The 22730-nt window shown below is 38.1% G+C and overlaps 1 protein-coding gene across 14 annotated transcripts in view; it reads left to right on the plus strand.

The window, feature by feature from the left end:
- Positions 1 to 22730, plus strand: part of GALNT13 (polypeptide N-acetylgalactosaminyltransferase 13) — a 504126-nt gene that overhangs the window by 311988 nt on the left and 169408 nt on the right. For 10 of the 14 annotated variants that reach the window (XR_012154256.1, XR_012154250.1, XR_012154254.1 and 7 more), the window contains exon 11: positions 2397 to 2531. Coding sequence is in view for 7 of the 14 variants with exons in the window: in XM_073305505.1 (XP_073161606.1) it covers positions 2397 to 2531 (135 nt within the window). In the remaining 7 variants the exon portion in view is untranslated. Of the gene's footprint in view, positions 1 to 2396; positions 2532 to 10625; positions 10700 to 18001; positions 18241 to 22730 lie in introns of those variants that run through there. The other 4 variants (XM_073305502.1, XM_073305501.1, XM_073305500.1 and 1 more) reach the window with 2 other exon arrangements.

The raw sequence follows: 22730 nt of genomic DNA on the forward strand, positions 1-22730 counted from the left end.
CAAACCTCCAAAATGAACCTGCAAGGGTTAGTCCACTGCCTTCCCAAAGTAAAGCAAATGTGCAGTTTTCAATTCATATGACATGCATAAACTGAAGCCTGCAGAGTTTACACAGACATAGTTGAAAGGACAAATTCTCAGACAAAATGCAGAACTTGTTTAACATGTTTATATTGTAAAAGGGGGCAAATTCTGCCTTTGACTATGAATATGTGAGCCATGATCTTCTGCAGGGCATAACATGTCCTTCAGTAAATATGGTATTAATCAGTGGTTTGAGGTTGGCCAGTACACAACATACTAAGAACACTGCTTATTACATGTGTCTGAGAATATGAAATTTGAAAAAGTAGAAAAGGTCACTGATCCCCATCACGTCTGGTCCTTCTTAGCTTTCCTCATTCCCCGTTGCCTATTTCTAAACCTGCTTCTCTCTCCTCTTTACTTAGAAACTCATTTAGTTGTCTCTTCATCTGGCTGCTTCAGTGTCCCCTTTGGCTGTTTATTTAATACTGTGAGATTTACTACCATCTGTGTAAAATAAATTTGCCTAAATTTCAATTTCCCAAGTTTGAGCCCTATTCTCTTGTGCACTTGGTGTAGTGTGTTTACGTGCAAAAAGTCAGTTAGATGAAATTGCCTGTCCTAGTTTTAAAATCTTCAGTTGAGTCACAGCAAAGCTTCATGGTTTCCTAATAGAATCTGGCCAGCTTTTTCAATCTTTCTCATAATTCATTGAAAAATGGTTTCATTCTGATGTATGATGCTAGATATCTCAAGGGCAATTACATAATTTAGGAAGTACACTTGCCTTCCCAATAGATACAGCATTGTACTAGGTGAGAGTTATCTGGGGTTTGTATACCAATCCCAACTTTCTGATTTGGATTGTATTCCCCTGGCAATGCATGACATTATCATGCTTAACTTTTTCCCTACTTTAACACATTGGGTTTAATCCCATAGGAATTGTCCTATGGTAACTATGAAAACATTTTTAGTAGCTATGTATCATACCTCCATGTTTCATCAAAATTTGATATTTTTGAATATACTCTAATCATTTGTATTGATATCTGTTAAGTTACATTTGCCCTTTTTAAGTGAAACATTTAATGCTATACGATTTTAACTGCATTATTAGACGTTATCCAATATAATTATAAAACATTACATTTCTGTATAGACATTTATGTGACCAAATCATTCTACTACTCAGCGTGGTATTCACAGTATTTTGCTTGAAACAGCAGTACATCAAAGCGCGCTACAGAACTTCTGCATATGGTAACAGGGTCTGCATGGCCAGTTAGTGCACAGCAGGCTAGAGCAGCATAGATTCACACCCCGGCTTGCCATGCTCTAAGTCAGCATGTACACAATCCCTTAGAGGTGCAGCAACAGAATCTCACCCCATATCTTAACTATTGAAGTGTACTGCTAAAGATCATTGCTTGTGTATTAAAATGTGATGTGAAAATAATTATGGTAAATGTTGCCAGTATAGGCACGGTGTGTTTTACATATTTGCTCATGCACAAGAGTTAATAATCATAATGTCAAAACATGGAGCCTTTTGTTTGTTCCTACCTGAAGATATCCATAGTTAAAGAGCAAAAAAGTAGAGATATGCTGTGCAAGACTTTATAGAGTAATAGTTTTATTCAGTTACTGCTTCTACCATTTTTTTATTATCTAAAAAGTTGTAAATATTGATTTCGCTATCCTTTATTCAAGATGTTGTAAAACAGCACTTCCTCTAATGCAGGTACTGAAACCTAGCTTAAAATAGTTTTGTTCATGGTGACCCATTATTTTCCTGTTCTTCAACCATAATTTTATCAAAGTACCCCATATTTCTTATTCCAAGATATAGCCCTCTATACATACATGATAATCTTTGGTACAGTAAATTGGGAAGTTGAGTGTTTCGGCTAAGAACACGCTGATTCTTCAAATGATAGGGTCAATATCCAAATCCTGGTTTTTAAAAAAAATCCTGTGAAATGCTTTCTGAAATATCCATATATAGGATCATGTATTATTACTTTGTCCTTTTGTACTATTCTCAGCTTAAAGACTCACACACTTATTTAACTGTATCCACTGAATTGTCCCTTTGATTCAAAATTAAACACATGTGAAAGTCTTTGCTGGATAAGGGCTTTATACTAGTTTTCTGTTATAAAACATTCATTTCTTAAAGTCATACTGTGAACCTTATGTAAACTTCTGTGAAACACAGTACAACATTGTTTAGTCCTTCTCAGTGTAGAAGAAGGAACTGCTGGCAGGTCACTAACTTAAATCAAAATGATGGATGTTACAAGTCAGTAATCGTTTAAATAGGTGTGTGTCTTTAATCCCCTATAACTTTAATCATTTTCTGTTTTCAGGTATTTTCTTTTACTGCTGATAAAGAGATCCGCACAGATGATTTATGCTTGGATGTTTCTCGACTCAATGGCCCTGTGGTCATGTTGAAGTGCCATCATATGAGAGGAAATCAGCTCTGGGAGTATGATGCCGAGGTATATAATTATTTCATAATTAGAGCAGAAAAATACAGGTCCAGTGTTTCATATCTATTGTTACCCATTTTAATTTCAATTGGATTTGTTTGACACAGGGATGCAATAAGTATATCTTTGTCAGTTTTTTGTGACAGAAGATAATTTGTGAGTGTGATAGCTGATGGTGGAGTGACTTTATCATATTTATATCATGATGTGATGGTGTCCTTCCAGTTCAGGAATGCAAAGTGCTAAATGAATAGAGCTGGTTGAAAAGTTTTCAAATTTCAATTTTTCATTCAAAACTACAAAAAAATAAAAATAAGATGAGAATTAACTTCAATTTTTGTACGGTTATAGAGCATGATGCAATGTTTTGATTTTCAAAAATTTTCATTTAAATGTTAAATATTTAAAAACACAGTAAAATTCTGAAATTTTTACTTGTTTTTCTACCAGTTCTTAAATGGAAGATGCTTGGATATGGATTTTAGTGACTGAAACACTGTGATATGCAGGTTTCTTTATAAGACTCTGACCTTGAAAAAAATGATATACCTTTAACTTTACACAGTGTGAGCAGTCCCATTGTAGGCAACAGATTGAGAGATTCTGGACATCTTCAATTCATATTGAAGTCAGTTGGAGTTGAAAAGGGACAGAACCTTGCAGAAGGTGCTAAGCACCTCACAGGATCAGTCCCATAATGTGGATGAAACACTTGAAGGGCTCAGTTCTGCGAACATTCAAAAGGAATGCTCAATATCTTGCATAATCATGTCCTTAGTGTTAATTTTTTCCAGCATAATCTACTGTTTGGTATACCTTTTGTAAATGTAGGCTGCTTGTTGTAAGAGTTGATCTAACACTCATCTCTGCAATTTAAGGGACTGCAAATTGTAAATGGTCATTTATATTTGGATCAGTTGCTCTGTTAGGCAATAGATTTACCTTAGTTTCCAATGTTATCTTATTCCCAAAATTGTTAAACCATGAGTTTTTGTTCCATATTTCAAGAATGCTTTAACTGTCATGTAGCAGAAGTTACGCAATACAGTAAAGTTTTATAGCTAGATTCTGCTATTAGTTACACCAGTATATAGAGAACTGCATCAATAGAGTAACTGAGATTAGAAGATGTCTTAGATTATACTAAAAATCTAAAGTCTCATCTCTGAAATTGTTATAAATTATATGCAAGATATAGAGCATAGACTTGTAAAACTGAAGTGAAAATTGGTAAAGTTTATTGCTCTGAAACAAATGTAACAATTCTGAACTATGCAATTTTTGCAAATGCAAAAATTCTGAACAGCAAGCTAGAAGTGCCTGTGTTTAATGCTATTTCCTTGCTAAAATTCCATTCATACCCAGAAGAACTCTTCTGAGATCATATTGCTCTCCCTCATCTGCAGTGCTCTACTTGCAATATTTAACACCTTCCCAGAGCGTGGGACATGTCCTCTTTGTGGGAGTGTGAAGGACTAGCTGTGGGGAAATAAAATTAAGATGACTAGGTCTTTAAAACATTGTGAGGATGTAGTGGAACGAGACTCACTTGGTTTGAAAGGGAGCTCAGCTCTCAAAACTGATGAGACTTTTGGTGACTCAGGGCCAGATTGTGATGCTGTTTTTATTGCAGTACAAAATAGAGTAAATTGGGTTGGATCTCAGTGGTAATATATTACTGAAACAGCAAATAGAGCTGGTTAATAAAAAGAAATTTATTGAAATTTGTTTCAAAACTTTGTTTTGTTTTGAAATTTGAAATTGGCAGAACCAGAGTGTAGGTGGTCAAGCCTAGTGGTTCAGAGTCCGGGACCAAGGGTCAGAACCAAGGGTCAGAGCCTCAGCCAAGGGAGTAGGGTGGAGCAGGCCTGAAAGAAGGCAGTCATGGAAGCAGTCACTGTTGCAGACATAACCTAGTGCTGCTGCTGGGCTTAAGAGCAGGCCCTATGATTCCCCCTCCAGCCAATTGGAGAGTCTGGCTGATTAGGATGTTCAGCTGCATGTGCCAGGCTCAGCTGCAGGCCCTGATTCCTGATAGAAATATTATCAAATTTGGAAAGTGTTGATCAGCTTTATAATTAGTCAAAAAATGAAGGGGATCATGAAAACTTCATTAACATTTCTCCCTTTCGTTTTCAATTTTGAAATATTGCAATCTGACAAATTGTGACCAACTCTAATAGCAAATAAAGGCTCCAGTCCTGCAGCGGTTCCCCATGTGTAGAACCCTGAGTTTGTGTGGAGCCCCATTGAAGTAAATGGGGCTTAACACTATGGTTACCATCTTTGAAATGCAAAATAACAGGCATCCTCCACAGACAAGGCAAGCCCGCTACAACCCCAATCATAGGGTAGCTCTGCAACCCCTAGCTCCTCCCCACACCCCTTGAACAGACACTTATAGCGTCTAGGGAGATACAGAAACACAGATAAGATTGATAACATCATTTTCTCACCTTGGTCGTGTTTCTCGAAGCTGCTTTGTTTGTATCTGTCACAGAGATTATTTTTTCCCAAACTGCACTGATTCTGTGTTTTAACTATGTACTCGAATGTGAATGTTTGGGAACTTTATACGTAAAGAAAATCTAATGAGTCTATTTCTTGTATTTGTATTTGCTGTTTGTTTTTGCTATTTCCAGCAATTTCTTATTTTTAATGGCAACATCTTAGCATCTTTAGCTGGACTCAGACACTTTTAACATTAGATATCCTGGTGTATTGTGATAATAGTGCAAATACTGAGACCCATGTGAAAAAAAAAGGCAGATTAAATTATTTTTCAGGCAAATCCATAAAAAAACCAGCCAGGCCAGTCAAATATCAGCCAGGTGGTAACCCTACTTCACACAGATCTAGAGGTCTGCCTGTGCAGAGAATCTTATGCACAAGTTTCCTAAAGACCTTTCCAGGGGAAGGTTCTTAAAAATGTAATAGTACATTTCAGTTTTGCAGAGTGAAATTCACCAAAGTGTGAATTTAATTTGCTTCTACAAAAAAAATGTCTAATCCAAGACCGTAGAAGGCAGCATGCAAAGAATATATAGGCCATCCAATGCATGCAATTAAAGCAGTAACAAGAAAAATTACTGTAGAACTGATCTTGGCTGAGATCTAACTTACATAGGTCTTTGATGTCATAAATATACTCTATAGTATAACAGCAGAATGTAAACCCACTGTCCCCTCATTAGGAGGGAATCATTTTGTTCATATAAGCAATATTTAAAGATTCTCTAATCGGATCACTATTTAGCTACATTTTGGAGTGTGTTCACGCACTGAGGTGACATGGATAATATCTGAGACCCAAGATGTGATGACACAAAGTAACTCCACCTTAGTTATATTAATTGATATATCCAAACGGATGATGAATTCCTTTATAGCTATTTATAAATTGGGTAACAGACTCAAGAGCAGCCTGGTGCTAGCTTGTGGCCTTAGCGTTTAAGTGCTTTATGGTGATTCTTGTCCTAAATGCCCCAGGGGGACAGGCATAAAAGCACTGTGGACAAAGTATGCTCAGCCTCCTATTGTTCTACTCATATAGGATTCCCTCTGGATGATGCTTTTATTATCTTTGCTAGGTTTTGGTTAGAGTTATGTCCCGTTGTCTTCCACTTGGTATCAGGGTCCCTTTTTGACTATATTCAGTGTGTCTGCAGGACAGGGGGAGTGAGTAGGGATATACTAGATGTTCACTCCTTCACTGACAAAAGAGAATTATTAGCAGGGGAAAAAAACAGAATAAGACACTAGACAAGCAATCATGGGTAGGCCCACCAATTAAAGGTTTGTGCTGCGCTGATGCTCTTTCATCACTGATGTTGATTTTATCAGGTCTGGCTCGTGTTGTCATTCTCATAGCAAGCACTTTGTATCAGTATTATTCAAATCACAGCAGTATTAACCCGTGTCCACTGATGTGCATGATTCTTAGTTTTAAAGTACAGTGACATTAATCACTTTACTTTAAATGTCAGTTTTTCAGGCTATTGGATTGAGGTTTTTCAGGCTCATCTGAGACACAGCTCAAATGGTAAAACAGACTTTCTGTCATTAACTTTAATTGTTTTATTTTTGAAAAGGAGCTCTCTGTCCATGAGTGAATCTGAAGCTAGGACGAGCAAAACCTCTGGGGAATTTTCTGATATAACTTCCTGATGCTCACAGTGACCTATTTTATCATTTTATGCGTTTTCTTTTTCATGCGCATAAGCAGTCAGACCTAGTTAATCCAAGCCAACTGGTGTATTGAAAAAATGTGTTTGCAATCTGTGCATATAATTTAACTTCAACCAGGCTGGATCTTTAGTGAGTTCTTGAAGGCAATTTAAATTATCCAAGGCCAGAGGCTAACAAATTAATGTGTATTAATTGGATCCAAACTTCACTTGTGTATTTCCTGGAACTTACTTTTAGTATGTTCCCATTCTCAGAATTTCTCATTAATATCTGAAAAATGTTGACTGAGAGCACATTACCCATATTATAAAATCTTGACCCTATTGAAGTCAATGGCAAAACTCCCATTGATTTTGGTGAGGTACCCATAGTGCCTAGCATTCATATTGATAACCAAGTGTGCCATGGAAGTTTCTAAGTCTATCCTCCCTCACTTCAATTCTCTTTTGTAAATAGATTTTATTTCAGAGAAAATATTTTATTCCCCAAATCAAACTCAGAGAGGCATTTTTTGTTAATAAATATGGAACCTTCCCTCCCAAATATTTTGGCCTAAAATAAGCTTCCACAAAGACAATGGCCCTAATTTTGTTCCCCCTCCTAGTATATGAATAGCCAACAGTAGCTGATTTAACAGATTACTGAGTGATACATTTCTGCAGATCTGAGATCAGAATCTGGTTCTTAATCTGATTAGCTAGAGTCAAGGGAGCATTGCTTGTGACTTTCTTCTGAGCTTTAACAAGAGGCAAATTGTATTTTTTTTGGAGTAAGGCTAGAAAAATATCGGATTTATAACACCCTAAACAACTGTTTGGAAAACTATTTTGATTCTATTCATTATTCTACATATAAATTTTATAGCTTATTCTCTATATCTTCCATACTACAGAAAATGCTATCACTTGCTTTTTAAAATGCTATCTTTTTCTATTTAAAAGGATTTAACATAAAAGGTCCATAATAGAAGAATTAATAAGATACTTATAAAACAAAATCAACCATTAGATGGCGCTAATAAAAAAGAAATATTCACCATGCTTCTTGATCAGTTTTATATGAGAACTTTGTGAAAACTGCTTTGTTTTGCCATCTGTTTTTACATGTAAAACACAATCAGTTACATTAAGTAGAGAAATAGAATTTTTTTATGTGATTTATTTCATGGACTCCATTTTATAGAAGACATTGCAGTATCTGTCAGGTTATGTGATTCTTTGTGATACTGGACATAGTTCTCTTCTCAATCTCCTCTATGCCTTATGGGAGTGGGTTTTGGTACATTTTAAATTGAATATTCTCTCCCCAGCCTAGATATCTGTGGGGAGGATTGGGCCCCCTAGTACTACATGTTGTATTCCATGTGTTTACTAATGAAATATTATTAAGCAATACTGCATGATTTTGTGCTACAACCTGGGAAAAGGTAACTATGATGAGCATTATGTCCTGAGCCAAAGGTCAGTTATTTCATGAACATTGGGAGTTACGTTTATATCATCATAGTGGGTACTTCGATGCTTTGAGAAGCTTCCTTACTACACATTTTCCAAAGCCCAATATCAGAATGTTGGATAAAAACGGTAGCCAAAAGCTACAGAGACTGTATGCAGTATCTATTATTTGTTTGTGTGTAATGCTGAAAGAAAAGGGTATTGCCCTTTAGGCTTAACATATAAATCTTTGAGGATAAAATTGCTATCTAAACATATGTCTCTCTATGTCTTCTGTAGAAAGCATCAAAGTACCCACTATGATGATATAAACGTAACTCTCAATGTTCATGAAATAACTGACCTTTGGCTCAGGACATAATGCCCATCATGAATATAAATCAGAAGTTAGGAATTGTCATATGTATTGCCTCTCCTTAGTAAGACCACTTTACACTGAGCGTACATGAAAAAGTGGAGCGAGGTGACAATCAAAGACACGCCACACAGTGTGACACAATAGACAGTCTTTGCTTAAGAGAAACAGAGGACAAGGCATAGCATGGGTGTTGCAGTCAGGTGTGTGGTGCATTGGCTAAGCTGTATGAGCTATCTTGCACAGCACTAACCGTCACTTCAGCACTACGAGACCATCACTTTCATGAGCCCTAAATTCACTCCCAAACTCTTTAAAGTGCAATAGGTGATGTGAACTAAAGATAGGATGTCTTAGCTCTTAAAGGGATTAAAGTAGAATTTTGTTTTAAAAGGCCTGATTGGGAAAGGCACTGAGCACCTGCAACCTGCAAGTCAGCAGGACACATACTGAAGTCCTGTTTTAGTCCTTACTCGGTAACCTTCCCTGTTCACTTGTGCCTGAGTAAGAAGTGAGCAGGACTTCAGGCTCAGCCAAGGCTGGAGCCATGGTACTCAGCATCTATCACACTGACAGCCAGCCTGTGTTTAGGGGCCACTCATTATCCTCAAGGTTTTAAATTGTCACCCCGAGGGCAACTCTGTTAACAAGGAAATGTGAATTTGATTATATGAACTGAAAATGTGCTCCCTTAGCCCCACACTGTGGCTGTTAGACGGAAGTGTTTAAATCAGCCCCATTCCTGTGGGAAGTAATAGTGGGCACCATTTCCAGGGTGCTGCTCCAGGGACAGCTTTGGTGTTAGCTGTAAGTGTCATGAGCTGTGGTTCCTATAACAGCCCCTTAGCAGCTCTCTTACTGGTCCTCTCTTGTGTTGTAGAAGAGGGAAGATAGAGTAGCTCCATTGCTGCCCTCCCTGCTGGGCTGTGGGAACCCTAGGAAGAGTAGATAGAAGCTGGACTGACTGCCTGATCATAGGGGACTACATAGTGAACAATGACCGCCCTATCCCACATATATACCCAGGGCAACCCAGAAGAGGGGAAAAGAAAGAGAAGCTGAGACTAACAACAAATTTTGGCTCCCTATTTCTCTACCCCAGGCAAGTTGAAGAATTTTATGGGCAGCTGGAGACAGACCCATAAAAACCATACACCATCTGCACCTGAGTGGTGCAAAGGGAGCACAACAGGGTTGAGAATCTGTTTTAAAGTATTGATTGTGGCCCCTTGACCTTTCTGAAATAAAGTTTGGCTCTAGGGCTGAAAAGGTCCACTACTGACCTCTCAGGATCAGGGGCGGACAAAGCAGGAATTAATTTATGATATATTTATTTATAAAATACTTTCTTCTTTGAGTGCTAGTTCCCATGTGTGTTCCACTTTGGGTGTACAGATGCACTCCATGTGTCTGGAGTCAGATAAATTTTGAAAGCAGTATCCGTTGGTCCATGCATGCACCCTAACTCTCCTTGTGTCTCCAAACCAAGGGATAAAAGGTGGACAGGACAGATCATCTCTCTCCACTTCCTTCTTACCATCTCATGTCCTGGGTTAGAATCTCCAGTGTCCAGAGATTCCTGTTCCTTATTAGTAGAAGAAAAGATTTCACCAGGAAATGCTACTTGACCAAATGGAAGCATTTCTCCATCTGGGTGCAACAAAAATTTGTATCCACAGAGTCAGCAGATATCAGCAGTCTTATTTTAGACTATCTTCTGTACCTCAGAATGACTGGTGTCTCCATCAGCTCTTTACAGGTTCACCTGGCAGCAGTCAGTGCATACCACCCATCTTCTCATGGATATTCCATTTTTGCTCAGCCCCTGAGTAGTAGGTTCTGGAGAGGGCTAATCAGATCTTTTCCACCAGTAAGGTTTCATGGCTTGTGTCTGTCACTTCAGCCAGAGGGGTAGATGAGCTCAGAGCACGCACTGATGGCAGATCCACCTTGCACCATATTCCATAAAGCCAAAGTCTCATTACATTTACATCCTGAGTTCACCCACAAAGTTGTTTTGGAGTTTCACCTGAATCAGTCAATCCAGTTGTGCTCCACTTACCTGTGTTTTTTTTTTCTTTCTGAAACTACATGCATCTGGGGAAGAAAGGAGACTTTATTACCTTGACCTGTGATGAGCCTTAGCTTTTCACCTGCAAAGGACAAAGCTAATCAGAAAATTATTCAGACTGTAGCTGAATGAGTCCAAGGGCAAGCTACATCCTCACAGAGGACTTCTAAATGGATCTCGTGCTGTGTCTTACCCTATATGTTGTCACATCGTCCACCCCCTCCTGGAGTGAGGGCTCATTCTAAAAGAGCACAAGCAACATCAATGGTGTCTCCTCAAGAAGTACCTTTCCTGGACATTTGCAAAGTTGTTCTTTATGCTACTCTGATCACCGGCATGCAGTTTCATGTGTTTTGTGGTCACCTCTCAAATTCTGTACATTTTCTTTCCTCTAATCACTTAAGTCCTTCTCTAAAGACTAGAACCTAAGAAACCTTCCTTCCACATCTATTTATGTGGCCTGCTTATTGGGTGCACATCAGATGGACCCCCAACACACACACACACACCACGTATCACCCTTATTATACCGTAGGCCACTGGACTTCTAGAGATGAGCCAAAACTAGGATTTTTTTTTAACTCAATGACACCAGCCTGAACTTTGGTGGTTTGCCAACTCTGATCACAGACAAGGGATGGGACTGAACCCTGGCCTGTGGGACCTACAAGCCAATACTCAATTGCTCTTTAAAAGACGGATGGATTAGAACAGTCAGACCAGGTAAGAAGAACAGGAGTACTTGTGGCACCTTAGAGACTAACAAATTTATTAGAGCATAAGCTTTCGTGGGCTTCTCTCCTCAAAAGGTGAGCATACCAGGTCAAGTACTGCAACCTGTATGTGAGATTAGCCTCTTACAGTTTGTATGGCAACATCCACCTTCTCTGTGTGTATATATATCTTCTTACTATCCATTCTATGCATCCGATGAAGTGGGCTGTAGCCCACGAAAGCTTACACTCTAATAAATTTGTTAATCTCTAAGGTGCCACAAGTACTCCTGTTCTTTCTGCGGATATAGACTAATACAGCTGCTACTCTGAGACCAAGTAAAATCACCATCTGTTGGATTGCCCTGAATTAGGAATTACAGTATCTATCTTTTATTGACACTGACTAAGCCAATCTACCAAGGCATTTCCACCCTTTCCTTTCTGCTAGACCTAGGGAATAATCCTTTTGTTTGAGCCATGCATGTGTGTGTTTAGAGGTGACCCTGAGACAGAACCTCAGCTAGTGTAAATCAGCCTCACTCCATAGACTGCAACGAGCCAAGACTGACTTGAACCAGCTGAAGATCTCGTCCTTATGGGCCAGAGTTTTAAAGGCATGTAGGCATCTAAGATGTAGATAGGTTCCTATTGGGAATTCTAAAAGCTTCCCAATTCCCTTAAAAATCTGGCCCTATATGCTTTAGCACCTAACGAGCCTGTCTTCAAGGTTAGATTCACCTGGCAGGCTACCAAGTAACTGCTACAGGTTGGTTTATCACATCACTTCAGCCCAGCCATTGAGTGGGGCCAATTACAATGTTTTATAGCATGTATTAGAGCCTAGCAAAAATGCAGTAGCTTAAAGTGATCAATAATAATGGATGCTGAATTGGTGGAAGTGTCATAGCATCTCATACACAGGATGCAGTGCTTGACCTGGTATGCACACCTTTTGAGGAGAGAAGATAAATAAATCTGAGTTTAAATACTGCCTTACAAAGCGGACCAAAGGGTGACTGAAGATCTATCAAATATTAGCCAGTGGACAGGATTTTTTCCTCCTGAGAACTGTCATCACAGCAAAAAGACCAATTGTTTAAAAACTGGAAAGTGATCGCTAAATGCTGTAGTTTCAGTGAAGTCCCAAACATGAGGGTCATTCTTGTCAGTTGCCAGCGTGTGCAGATCAAGGAGTGACTGGTTCACATTCTTTTCCAGGTGCAAGGCACACTCCACTGCTGTCAACCCATTCTCCCAGTCACTGGAAGCATGTTGTAGTACCAGCACCCCAGTGATCACGGTAACACTAACATTTGGGGTTACGTCTGCAGTTACAAAGATTATTTTCACGTCCTATAATTAAGTGAACAGTCAGAGGTGATTGAAACAGGCCCTTTCTTCTCTCTACCCTCAAAAAAATGGAGAGAGTCACCTTGTTTTTTCTTTGCAGTCACTGAAAAGAAAAAAGAAACAGAGCAGCTTCCAGACAGGATCAAAAGAAACAAACAACCTCCTGTAAGACTGAGTGAGTGATTGCACTCACAGACCATCCACCCCAGGTGGCATTTTGTTTGTCCGAAGCTGTTTCCATCCCCTATTGTGAAACAATTATAATGTTTATTATAAGCCTCTTATGCTTGGAATGAAATCCTCATGGCTGTGAAAAACACAGAACTGGCATGGTTCCAGTGAGAGTGTAGACTAGGCACTGTCTGGGCTAGGGACAAGCGCCATCATGGCCCATTCATTGGAAGAGTCAAGAGGGAGACAGCATGGTGGGGCAGAATGGGGTTATAGACGGGGGGGCCATGAATCGCATGCATGTACTGCCCACAAAAATATATGCATGGAAATATCAGTCTGTGGACACTACTACTGTCCATACAATGCAGGCTGCTACAGGTTGGGACTGGAAATTCTGAGACCCGCATGCATGCACACAGGAACACAACCTTTTTATTTAGGCTGTGTGCTGTTTCCCAGAAAGTCATCCTCACTGAGCATCATCACTTTGACTCATCCCAGTTGGCATCTGTATGGGCAAAAGCAGCTCATGTAGATAATGTTTCCTATAAAAACAGAACAAAAGTCCAACATTAAATCTTTTCTTTGGAAGTTAAAAAAAAATCTTTACCTGCATAATTGATCATAGGGACACAGTTCAATTTTAAGAGAGCAACATTCCAAATTAGGGGAGTCTGAGGCCACCGAAAACAATAATGGCAGTAAACTTGCAGCTTGCAGACCGCTACTTGAAAAAGTTATTCTCCAAGAAGGCAATGCTAGGCAGGGCAATCTACTTAATTTCTAATTTCTTCATGAAGTATTTTGTTTATTTGTTCTGCGAATTCAATCTTGGCAGGAAACTCGTTTGATTTGATTTTTTTAATCCATTATTTTTCTTCATTGTTTCTTAACGCTGTTATTTCGCACTTCTCAAAAAGCACATTAAGATTCTTGCATTCCTTCCCCTTTGAAATCTGACTATTTAATTACAAGGGCAACCTCACCATATGCTATATGCATAGGTTGAGACAAAATAGAATTTCCCAGTTTTCCTTTGGGCTATCCTACAAAATTTAGGCTAAAATACACCATCTAATAAATGTTATAATGGTGATAGATTTAAATAGATATCTCTCTTGCTTTGTTTTAGTCTGTATTTGAAGCGAGCTCTGATGCTTCATCTTATATTGTGGCTTGCAGAGTCAAGCCAAACCCCATAACTTCTCTCTCCCTCTCTCGTTCCCATATTAGTGTACTATCTGAACTTCTCACAATCTTCAAGAGCTTCTGGCATTCCTGGCTTGAATTATTATATAATATTTATATTACAGTAGCATTCAGGCTCATGAAATATGTATGAAAACCACATGAAACACATCTGTGCCTGTGCTCATATAACTGGCAAACAGAATGGCATTTCTACCCAAAAATCCAGGTGGCTGTAATGTGTATGGAATCTCTTACAATATATGAAAATATGTACAAGAAAAAAATTGTAAACCTTTATCTATTATAAACCTGCCATACTTTCTGAAAATAATAACTATATATATAATTATTTATCTATATAGCGCGTGAATAAAGATTTCAAGATTTTTGTGGTAAGTTTGCATCACCTAACATTAGTATAGTATAAACCTATAGGATAAGCATTGTATAAACCTATTGGAAAGATAAGGGATTTGCAAAAAGACGTGTTTGTCCTGAGTCATTGTTTCTTTCATATTTCTGTGCTTCCGTCAGTATGTAGGTAAATGGGAATATAGTTTTGAGGTAAGTATACTAACGCTTGCAGTTCCTGTAATAAATTCTAGTTTAGTATCTCCCTGTCCTTGTAGCAGTGTGGTACAAAAGTGACCTTTACTTGGTATCTTTCAGTAGACTGTGTTTCAAGATGATAGATCTTAACTTTTCAGTTAGTGTATAGTACCTATATGTGTAAATGTTTTCTGTGGAATGCATTAGTTTTTAGAGAGACTGATAACTCAGGGGTACAACTTCAAAATCTGTTGTTGATGGAAGATGTACACACAAGTGCCTGTGTACTGAGCCAAATTGTTCCCTCACATAAGCATCCAGGGCACCTAGCAGAATTTAGTCAGCGCCCTATGAATGTATCAGAGAACAGAATTTGCTTGATTATTGGAACATGAGGAGTAGATTTATATATCAAGTCTGATTCTCTCCAATCAAATGCAGTAATTATGTCCTTTGGAAACCATAACTGACTTTGCCAAACAAAACCCCATTTAGGGCTTAATGGCTATAGAAGTCAGTAGCAAAGCTTTCATTGACTTCAGTGATGCAAGAGCAAGCACATACTGTTCTAAAACAATACATTTTCCCAACAATACAACATAAAGAGTGACAGTGGAGAAATATAGAAGCATATATTTCCAATTAATTTAAGCAACTATTCGTATATTGACTGAATAGTCTAATAAGCCTTTGCAATCATGACTGACTTAACATGCAGTGATGTGTCATTAACTTCACGTTTACCAGTGCGCATCATTAAAATAACTATAGCCTTTGCTGATCTGACACTTTGTAAATGTATGGGGCTCATAAACTGAAGTCAATGAAGGCATACTAACTTATACCAGCTTGAGGATCTGGCCCATAAATCAGATCTTTAGGTAAATTGCAGTCTGATTACAATTGATCTAAAAGGACCCATGCATTTTTTGAAAGGAAAGAAAACCCAGATTTTGCACTTCTTTCTTATGTTTTTAAAAGGACACATTTAACTGAAAGGAAAACAATCTGGCATAAGTCAACATAGCTCTTTTGAAGACAATGAAGCTATGCTGATTTCCACCAGCTGCCAGCTCTGACCCTGCTTGTCTGAGAAAATCAAATACATTGGTCTGTCCATTAAAATAATGCATCACTGTATATGTACTTCCCATTGAATCTGCCAAATATATAGTATGTACATTTAAACATATAATACATTGAGATTATTAAATCTTTTCCTTAATTTGTTTATGTAACATTGTTTTTCCTTTAATAGAGAAGTAGACAGATGAGAGGGATATGAACATGAAGCAATGATACATAATGAAACAAAAACAAAAATTGATGTTCATGCTGGTTACTCAAAGTGACATTATAAAGACGTTTGTTCTTGAATTTTCTTTGTGGCCTCCATATATTTTATTTTTTACTTTGGAACAAAAAGTGGGATGGCTGCAATGAGTTATACATAAAATACTAAGTAAGATTTTGTTATGGGGTTATATGAAATATAACTTCAAAGAAAGGTCTCATTCAGGACTAGCTGTAATTTCTGTGAGTACTGCGCTTTCTGTTTTAATGACAGTACTTTCTATTAATATTAAACTAATTTTTAAAAAACATGCAATTAAATTCCAGAGCCTATATAAACTCTATATATTGACTCTCCCAACATACTATACAGATGTATGCAATGTATATTGGTTCAAGACATTAAAAAGTTGCTTTACTGTATTCTAGTCAGTTTTACTTCAAGTGACAAAAAAAGTAAAGCAGCTATTTAAACTCTTCATGCACAGAACTCTATACAGGTTTCCTGAAGGCTATGGTTCTGTAGATTTAAGGTGCAACTTTTATATATTTATGGGAGCTATTCATGAACATTTTCCTCCCAGTAAAAGTTAAATTCTCTTGTTCGTTTCAAAAAAGGATACCCGTCTTCTACATACGCTGCACAAACTTGTTGTTCATCCATCCAACAATCTGCAATTCATAAGTTTAGGTTTGCAGGATGTTCCCTCATGGGGTTTCATACCACTTGAGTTTTGAATTTTAGATTAACACAGCACAAGAAGTAGAAGTGAAACTTAGTAAAATCCACTAAGCTTTGCCTGACTGTAGTCAAAACAGAGAATCTACTTCCCCAGAGGTTATTGTGAGTCTGTGGAGGGAAAGATTGCTCCTTTCCCCACACCAGGATGACAGGAGCAATCTAGCAGTCATTAGGTTGGTAGCTGAAAGCAGCAAAGCCAGTTAGCTGCTTGAGAAGGAGGCAGGGTTCTCTGAATTCTCCACTTGGTGAACATCCTACCTCCAGCTTTGCAAAACACATCAAACCTGGACTCAGTTTGAGTGGGCTCACTGTTATGTTGATTAGCAAATCCCTGAACTCTGCTGGAAGACAGCCTCATGAGTTTGTTATAGAGGGACAACAAATGCTAACATGAGGCAGAAGGAAATACATATTCAGTGCATTCATTAAATAGAATAGCATCTCTATAAAGCTCCTTGTTGAGCGCTACTTAAACAGTAGATTATGGGAAAATGTATATTTTTCATAATATCATGATGGAGGATCGGCGCCAACATTTACAGTAATTTAATACAAAGTACCAGATAAAAAGCTTTGTACTGTGTCCTGCAAGTGTTTCATAATATGCTAAATCCTGCAGTTTTATCAGGGGATGGACTTGTTATCATAATAGCTCCTTCCCATCTCAATTTACTATGATTCTGTATGGAAATATAGGGGCCAAGAGGTAAAATTATGGCTGGCAGTCAAATTCTTCTCATCTAGCATTTTTATTTGAAACATATGCACATATTATTAATTATAGTATTTATTATTTACATTTCAGTAGCAATCACGGATCAAGGACCAACTGTGCTAGGCACTGGAGACATGCAATTAAAAAAAAATCTTTACCCCAGTCTTAGCATATGATGAGACAACAGGTGGATAAAACAAACAGATGTGTGCTGGGGGAGAGAGAACAAGTGAAATAAGTATAGTGAGCAGTGGTCTCAGCATGCCACTTGCCCAGCATTGTCAAGTGTTTTGTTCTAATATTTGTGCCTCAAGGTAATTGCTCCCAGTTAATTTGCACCAAGTCCTAGCTCCTGCATGGAGCTCTGTGTGGGCAGGTTCCTGAGATCAAGAAAAGTCCCATTGGAAGGGTCTGCTGACCCAGAGCTTCATGAAAAGATCAGACCCTAAACTTGTGGTTGTGCACATTCGTGTGTGGGTTAAAACTATCCAAATGCTGTAAGTTTTAAGAATATCCTCCAACAATAAAACGGTGCTCACAGATGCAGCTAGACTTGAGAGTATCACTTTCTCATAATTTCCCTGATGTACTGTTATAGGTGCATAATAGTACAGTTTTTAATTTTATTTTATTTGTTTTTGCTGTCTTTATATTTGCTTTTAAAATTTTTCTGTCATGCAGACCCACACCTTTCTTCATATAATCACCCAATCGTGTCTGACAATAAGCAAAATAGAGGATGGCACCCATGGTCCCACCGTGGAGACTTGTAATGGTAGCCCTTTACAAATGTGGATGCTAAGAAACTACACAAGGCTGGAAGTTTTTAGGAATATTTTTTACAGCCCCACTGATTATTTCCTTTAGCAAATTATTGGAGGTTGGTATTAAAGAGCGAAATAAATGTATTTCAGTTAAGATTTTCCCTGAATAATGCTGTCTTTCATTTTCTACTTGTTAACTCATCTCACTTCCTTTTTTTGTTTTTATACTCATAAATATTCTAATATTATAGAGATACAAAGTTGATTATTATTAGTTAAATACAATTTTAGATGCGTTAAAATATCTGAGTTCCACTGAGTTTAATGGAACTTTGACAATTTACACCAGCTAAGGATCTGGATCCTTTTATAGAGGTATATTCCAACATAGACAGGAACTACTTATTACCAAAAAAAGGTCTCTGTTACAGACAAATATGTTCAGAAACTCATATTTATTTTTAAATGTTTCTGTTATCAAAATGTGAGCAAAATGTGTTTCGGTTATCAAAATGGATAATTTAAGTAACCATTTGCCGTTGACTGAGTCATAGCAAACCTGCTAAATGCTCCTTGCCTTACTCACCAAGAGGTCCTATTGGAAGTAGTAGGGCCATTAACAGGAGCAGGATTTGGCCCTAATTTCTTACATGCATCCCTGATCCTACAAACATGCATATGCTTGCCTTTAAACGTAAGAGTAGTGTCTTTGAAATCTCTGGGTGAAGTCCTGGAAAAATTCCCATTGACTTCCATGGGATCAGGATTTCACCCTATGACACTACTCATGTGTTTAAAGTTATGGGCATTGGAGTTTGCTGAACCAGGGCTATAGTATTTATTCATTTAGACAACACTCCCATTAAAGTATATGGGAGTGTTGCTTGATGATAGATTCCAGAATTTTATCCATTTATGTTTAACTGATCTTGTTTTAAAATATTATTTTGTCAGAATCTCATTCCTGAGATTTAGTCTCTGGAGAAGGTTAATTTTCATTATTGCAAAAAATTAAGATTTTATAGTGTACAGTGTTTGTGAGTGAGCAGAAGGCAGACTCAGGTATATGTTCCATCAGCAAAATAAATGGGTCATTGCAAAAAATGTTTTGCTATGTAGTAGCTTTGCAGTAGTATACTGAGATATGTTTTTTCTCAGTATATATATAAAACAGCTGGGTAGCAAAAAAAATTGTTGAGATTGTTTGTGTTTCTCAGTATTACATTTTAAAAATATTTCTAAATGTTAATTCACCTTTCATTTAAATAACATTTCATTGGTATCTTTTCAAGTAAAATGATTCATAATAATCATTTCCTCTAAGCAGTTTGATAACACAACTATTTTTCCATCACTTTGATGTTTATAATTACATGCTAGAATTGCTAGGGTAAAGGGAACTTCAATTTTTATTACGTTTGTCATAATGCATGTGAATTGTATGCTCATCAGAACATATTTGTTTACATATACTTGGTGAGTAAGAACATACAGAGACTTGCTCTTAAGCTTCTGAATGTTTATATAACTAAAGCTACTTCAGTGTAATCATTCTTTGATTCTGGACATTAAAAGGAAAATCCAGACTGTTTTGTATGTGTGGTATATTACCCAGTGTAAATGATTGTTTTCGAAACAAAGGAGCCTTTTCTGTAATAGCATTAATAATGATAGAATGGAGAAAAATGCTTTTAGGAGACAATTGAAAAGCTCAGTGATATGCTAGCCTTATATGAAATTGTACACTGAATAAAAAGGAACAGCTGATGAAGGCAGCAGTATCATTTTTAGATTTGTTTGCATTTCTGGTTTATAGTAGAGAATGACAGAAGCTTAATTGATCTTAAAAACATATAAGTGAAATATCTTTAATGCTTTGAAGAGGGTTATTTAATAAACAAGCTACTTCTGTTAACATTACTAATTCTTTTCTCTTGTGATTAGTGAAAGATGGCTTATCTCCCAGCACTGAATGAGTATTAAATGGCCCTGAATGATTTAGTAAAACAGATGTAGGCTTTTCTTTGGGAATTGTATAACAGTTTGTTTTGAACTGAAGAGCAGGACTCTGGGGAAGCTTTACTTAAAGAATAGACCCAGGAGAAATCATGCACTGCATAAAATGTTGAAATGTGACATATATCAATCCAGCATGGACTGTAAAGTAATATTATCTTCTGCAGTAGAGTGGAGAGATGTTTGGATAATATAATTACTGCTATTGCTCAAGTCTTAGGAGAAAATAGCATCTTTAAAAAAAAAGTGTTTTAACAAATAGTATTGGCAAGGATATACTGAAATTCATATACAATCATATACATTGTCAAGGTACTGTAATTGGCAGCATGTCATACTGTGGTTCCTGAGGGCCACCTAAGGAGGGTGCAGAATATGATACAAATCTCTGAGTTAAAGACCATTGACAACAACTTCATTACTGTGATCAACCAGTAAATAATCCATTATTTATTATTAACTTGCAGCTTAAATCCATGAGGTCCCTTAATCAATGTGGCCCAGCATGCCTATGAGCAACTCAGTGGCCCAGCTTCCAGAGATATCCTACCCCATACCAGAAGTCTCTCTTTTTACAGTTTTGCCCCCTGGGGAGAATTACATAGCTTGGTCTTCATTCCTGTACCCAATAATAGGGTCCATCCTTGGCAGTGATGTTGCCACCAAGTTTCCAGCACTTTGTGTCCCAATACAAAGCTGGATGCTGTCCCACAACATTCTCCTGATGCCGTGTCAGCTCAGCTGCACCATAGCACATTGAACCTGAGTTGTGGGGATTGTTTTTGGCCTTGGAAATATCTAGCATCCCTAGAACTAGGCTTGGATTTCAGCAGGTCTGACTCAGCCCTTCATATTTCTGAGGCAAATATGCTGAGAATGCAGTTTAATGTGTGAAGGTCTTTTAGATAAGACTTTAAAAACAGGTTTTAACTGCTTCATGTGGACACTTAAGCTCCCATTGCATTTCTTGTATGACTAAGGGCTTGTCCCAGGTGCTTGGCCAAAATTTCCCCTCAACACACACTGTTTCTATGCTCCAATTGGTTGGTACTCTCCTCTCTGTGATCCAGTGTTGGTGTATGAAAATGCTGGTTTTTGTAAAGCACCTTGGAACCGTAAGGTTGAAAAGCCCTATGAGAATGTAAAATATTATCGGCTGCTGGATTTTTATTAAGTAGCTTTTTGAGATGCTGCAGGCATCTCTGAGATACATTGGTTACCATTGTAAGAGCTCTTGTACACTGATTACTGCAGAAGGCAGCATACAATATACAAACTTCCAGGCAGCAATTTAGATGTAGCTTTGGATGATAGTTCATTTATCCACACCCCCATTTAAAATAAGACATAACTTATTCAAAGCTTTGTGTGTACTTTTCTGGGAAGAAATGGTTGAGCAGGGTCATTTGTTTCCCAGGATAAGTCTTCATGGCAAAAAAATAAAGGTGTGTTCTTAATTCGTTTGCTAATTTGCATAAACTAACTCAGGTTAAAATAGCAGTGAAGACCCAGCAATTCATCTGTTAACTTACATTAGCAGCTTGAGCTGAAGCCTATAAGGAAGCTGGAGGTTGAACTCAAGCTACTAATCTAAGTTAGCAGCCCAATTGTTGTGTCTTTACTGTTGTTTTAACTTTAGTTAGCTAACTTTGGGGGGAGGAAAGGGAGAGTGAGGACATATCCTCAGATTACTCTCTCATTTGGGATTGTCCACAAGTTGGAGTCACAGTAGGGCTGATTTTATTCTTAGGGAAAGGGTTGTGCATGCCCAAAACACAGAGCAAATTTCCTGTTTGGTTCACAACTACTGTGTGTTTTTTGATATGTTGGCCACCCTCTAACATTTCATTTAACAGGAGAAATTTGGGGCTAGATTGTACATTTTATGCACTTTGAGTGAGGGTCATTACATAGCAGCACCAGCTCTGGAGGCATCGTATCTCAGAGGAAAAATTCCTCCTGGGCGTCTTGGTTGTGCTGTATGTTACTTTTCTGGGGCCAGATGACAGAGTTGAGGATCGGAACTGGGTTACCTGGAATGAGACAACAGGGAACAAGCAAAGACTATCACAGCCACAGGTAGATGTTTTGAGCAGCCACTGAGCTGCTGCTGCTGGGCTTAAGAGCCAGTCTGCTGACTCTTCCTACCAATCAGGTGGTGCAGCCAATCAGGTTGCCTACTCCAGGTCAACTGTGCTCCATAGATTGCCCAGAGACATCCTATGTTGCAGGCCGTGCTTGCAGACTGGGTGCATTGCAAGCCCTGATTCCTGACAGTGTGTAGGAAGGGATGCAATTTGCTACAGATTTTATCAAGCTGCAGTTTACTTCCCCCCTCCTGCCATTGGGCCAGATAACTCTGCTAACCAAATCCATTCTCACTTGCTCCCTTGGGGATCATATGGCACATGACCCCTGCACTCTCCTGACGACCTAATGCCAAGATCTTGCTAGCCTTAACGTGGTTATATAAGGAAAGAATCCCTTGCCCCTGTTTCCATGTGTGGCCTCATTAGGGCTAGTCACATTCTATCCCTTAGCTGGTATAAGGTTGAATGGTTCTAGCCTTGTTTGATCACATCACATAAGCATTTCAGAATGCTTTATACAATACTGTAGAGCAAAAAGGT

This window comes from Lepidochelys kempii, chromosome 11, assembly GCF_965140265.1.
Source record: "Lepidochelys kempii isolate rLepKem1 chromosome 11, rLepKem1.hap2, whole genome shotgun sequence".
Taxonomy (NCBI): domain Eukaryota; kingdom Metazoa; phylum Chordata; order Testudines; family Cheloniidae; genus Lepidochelys; species Lepidochelys kempii.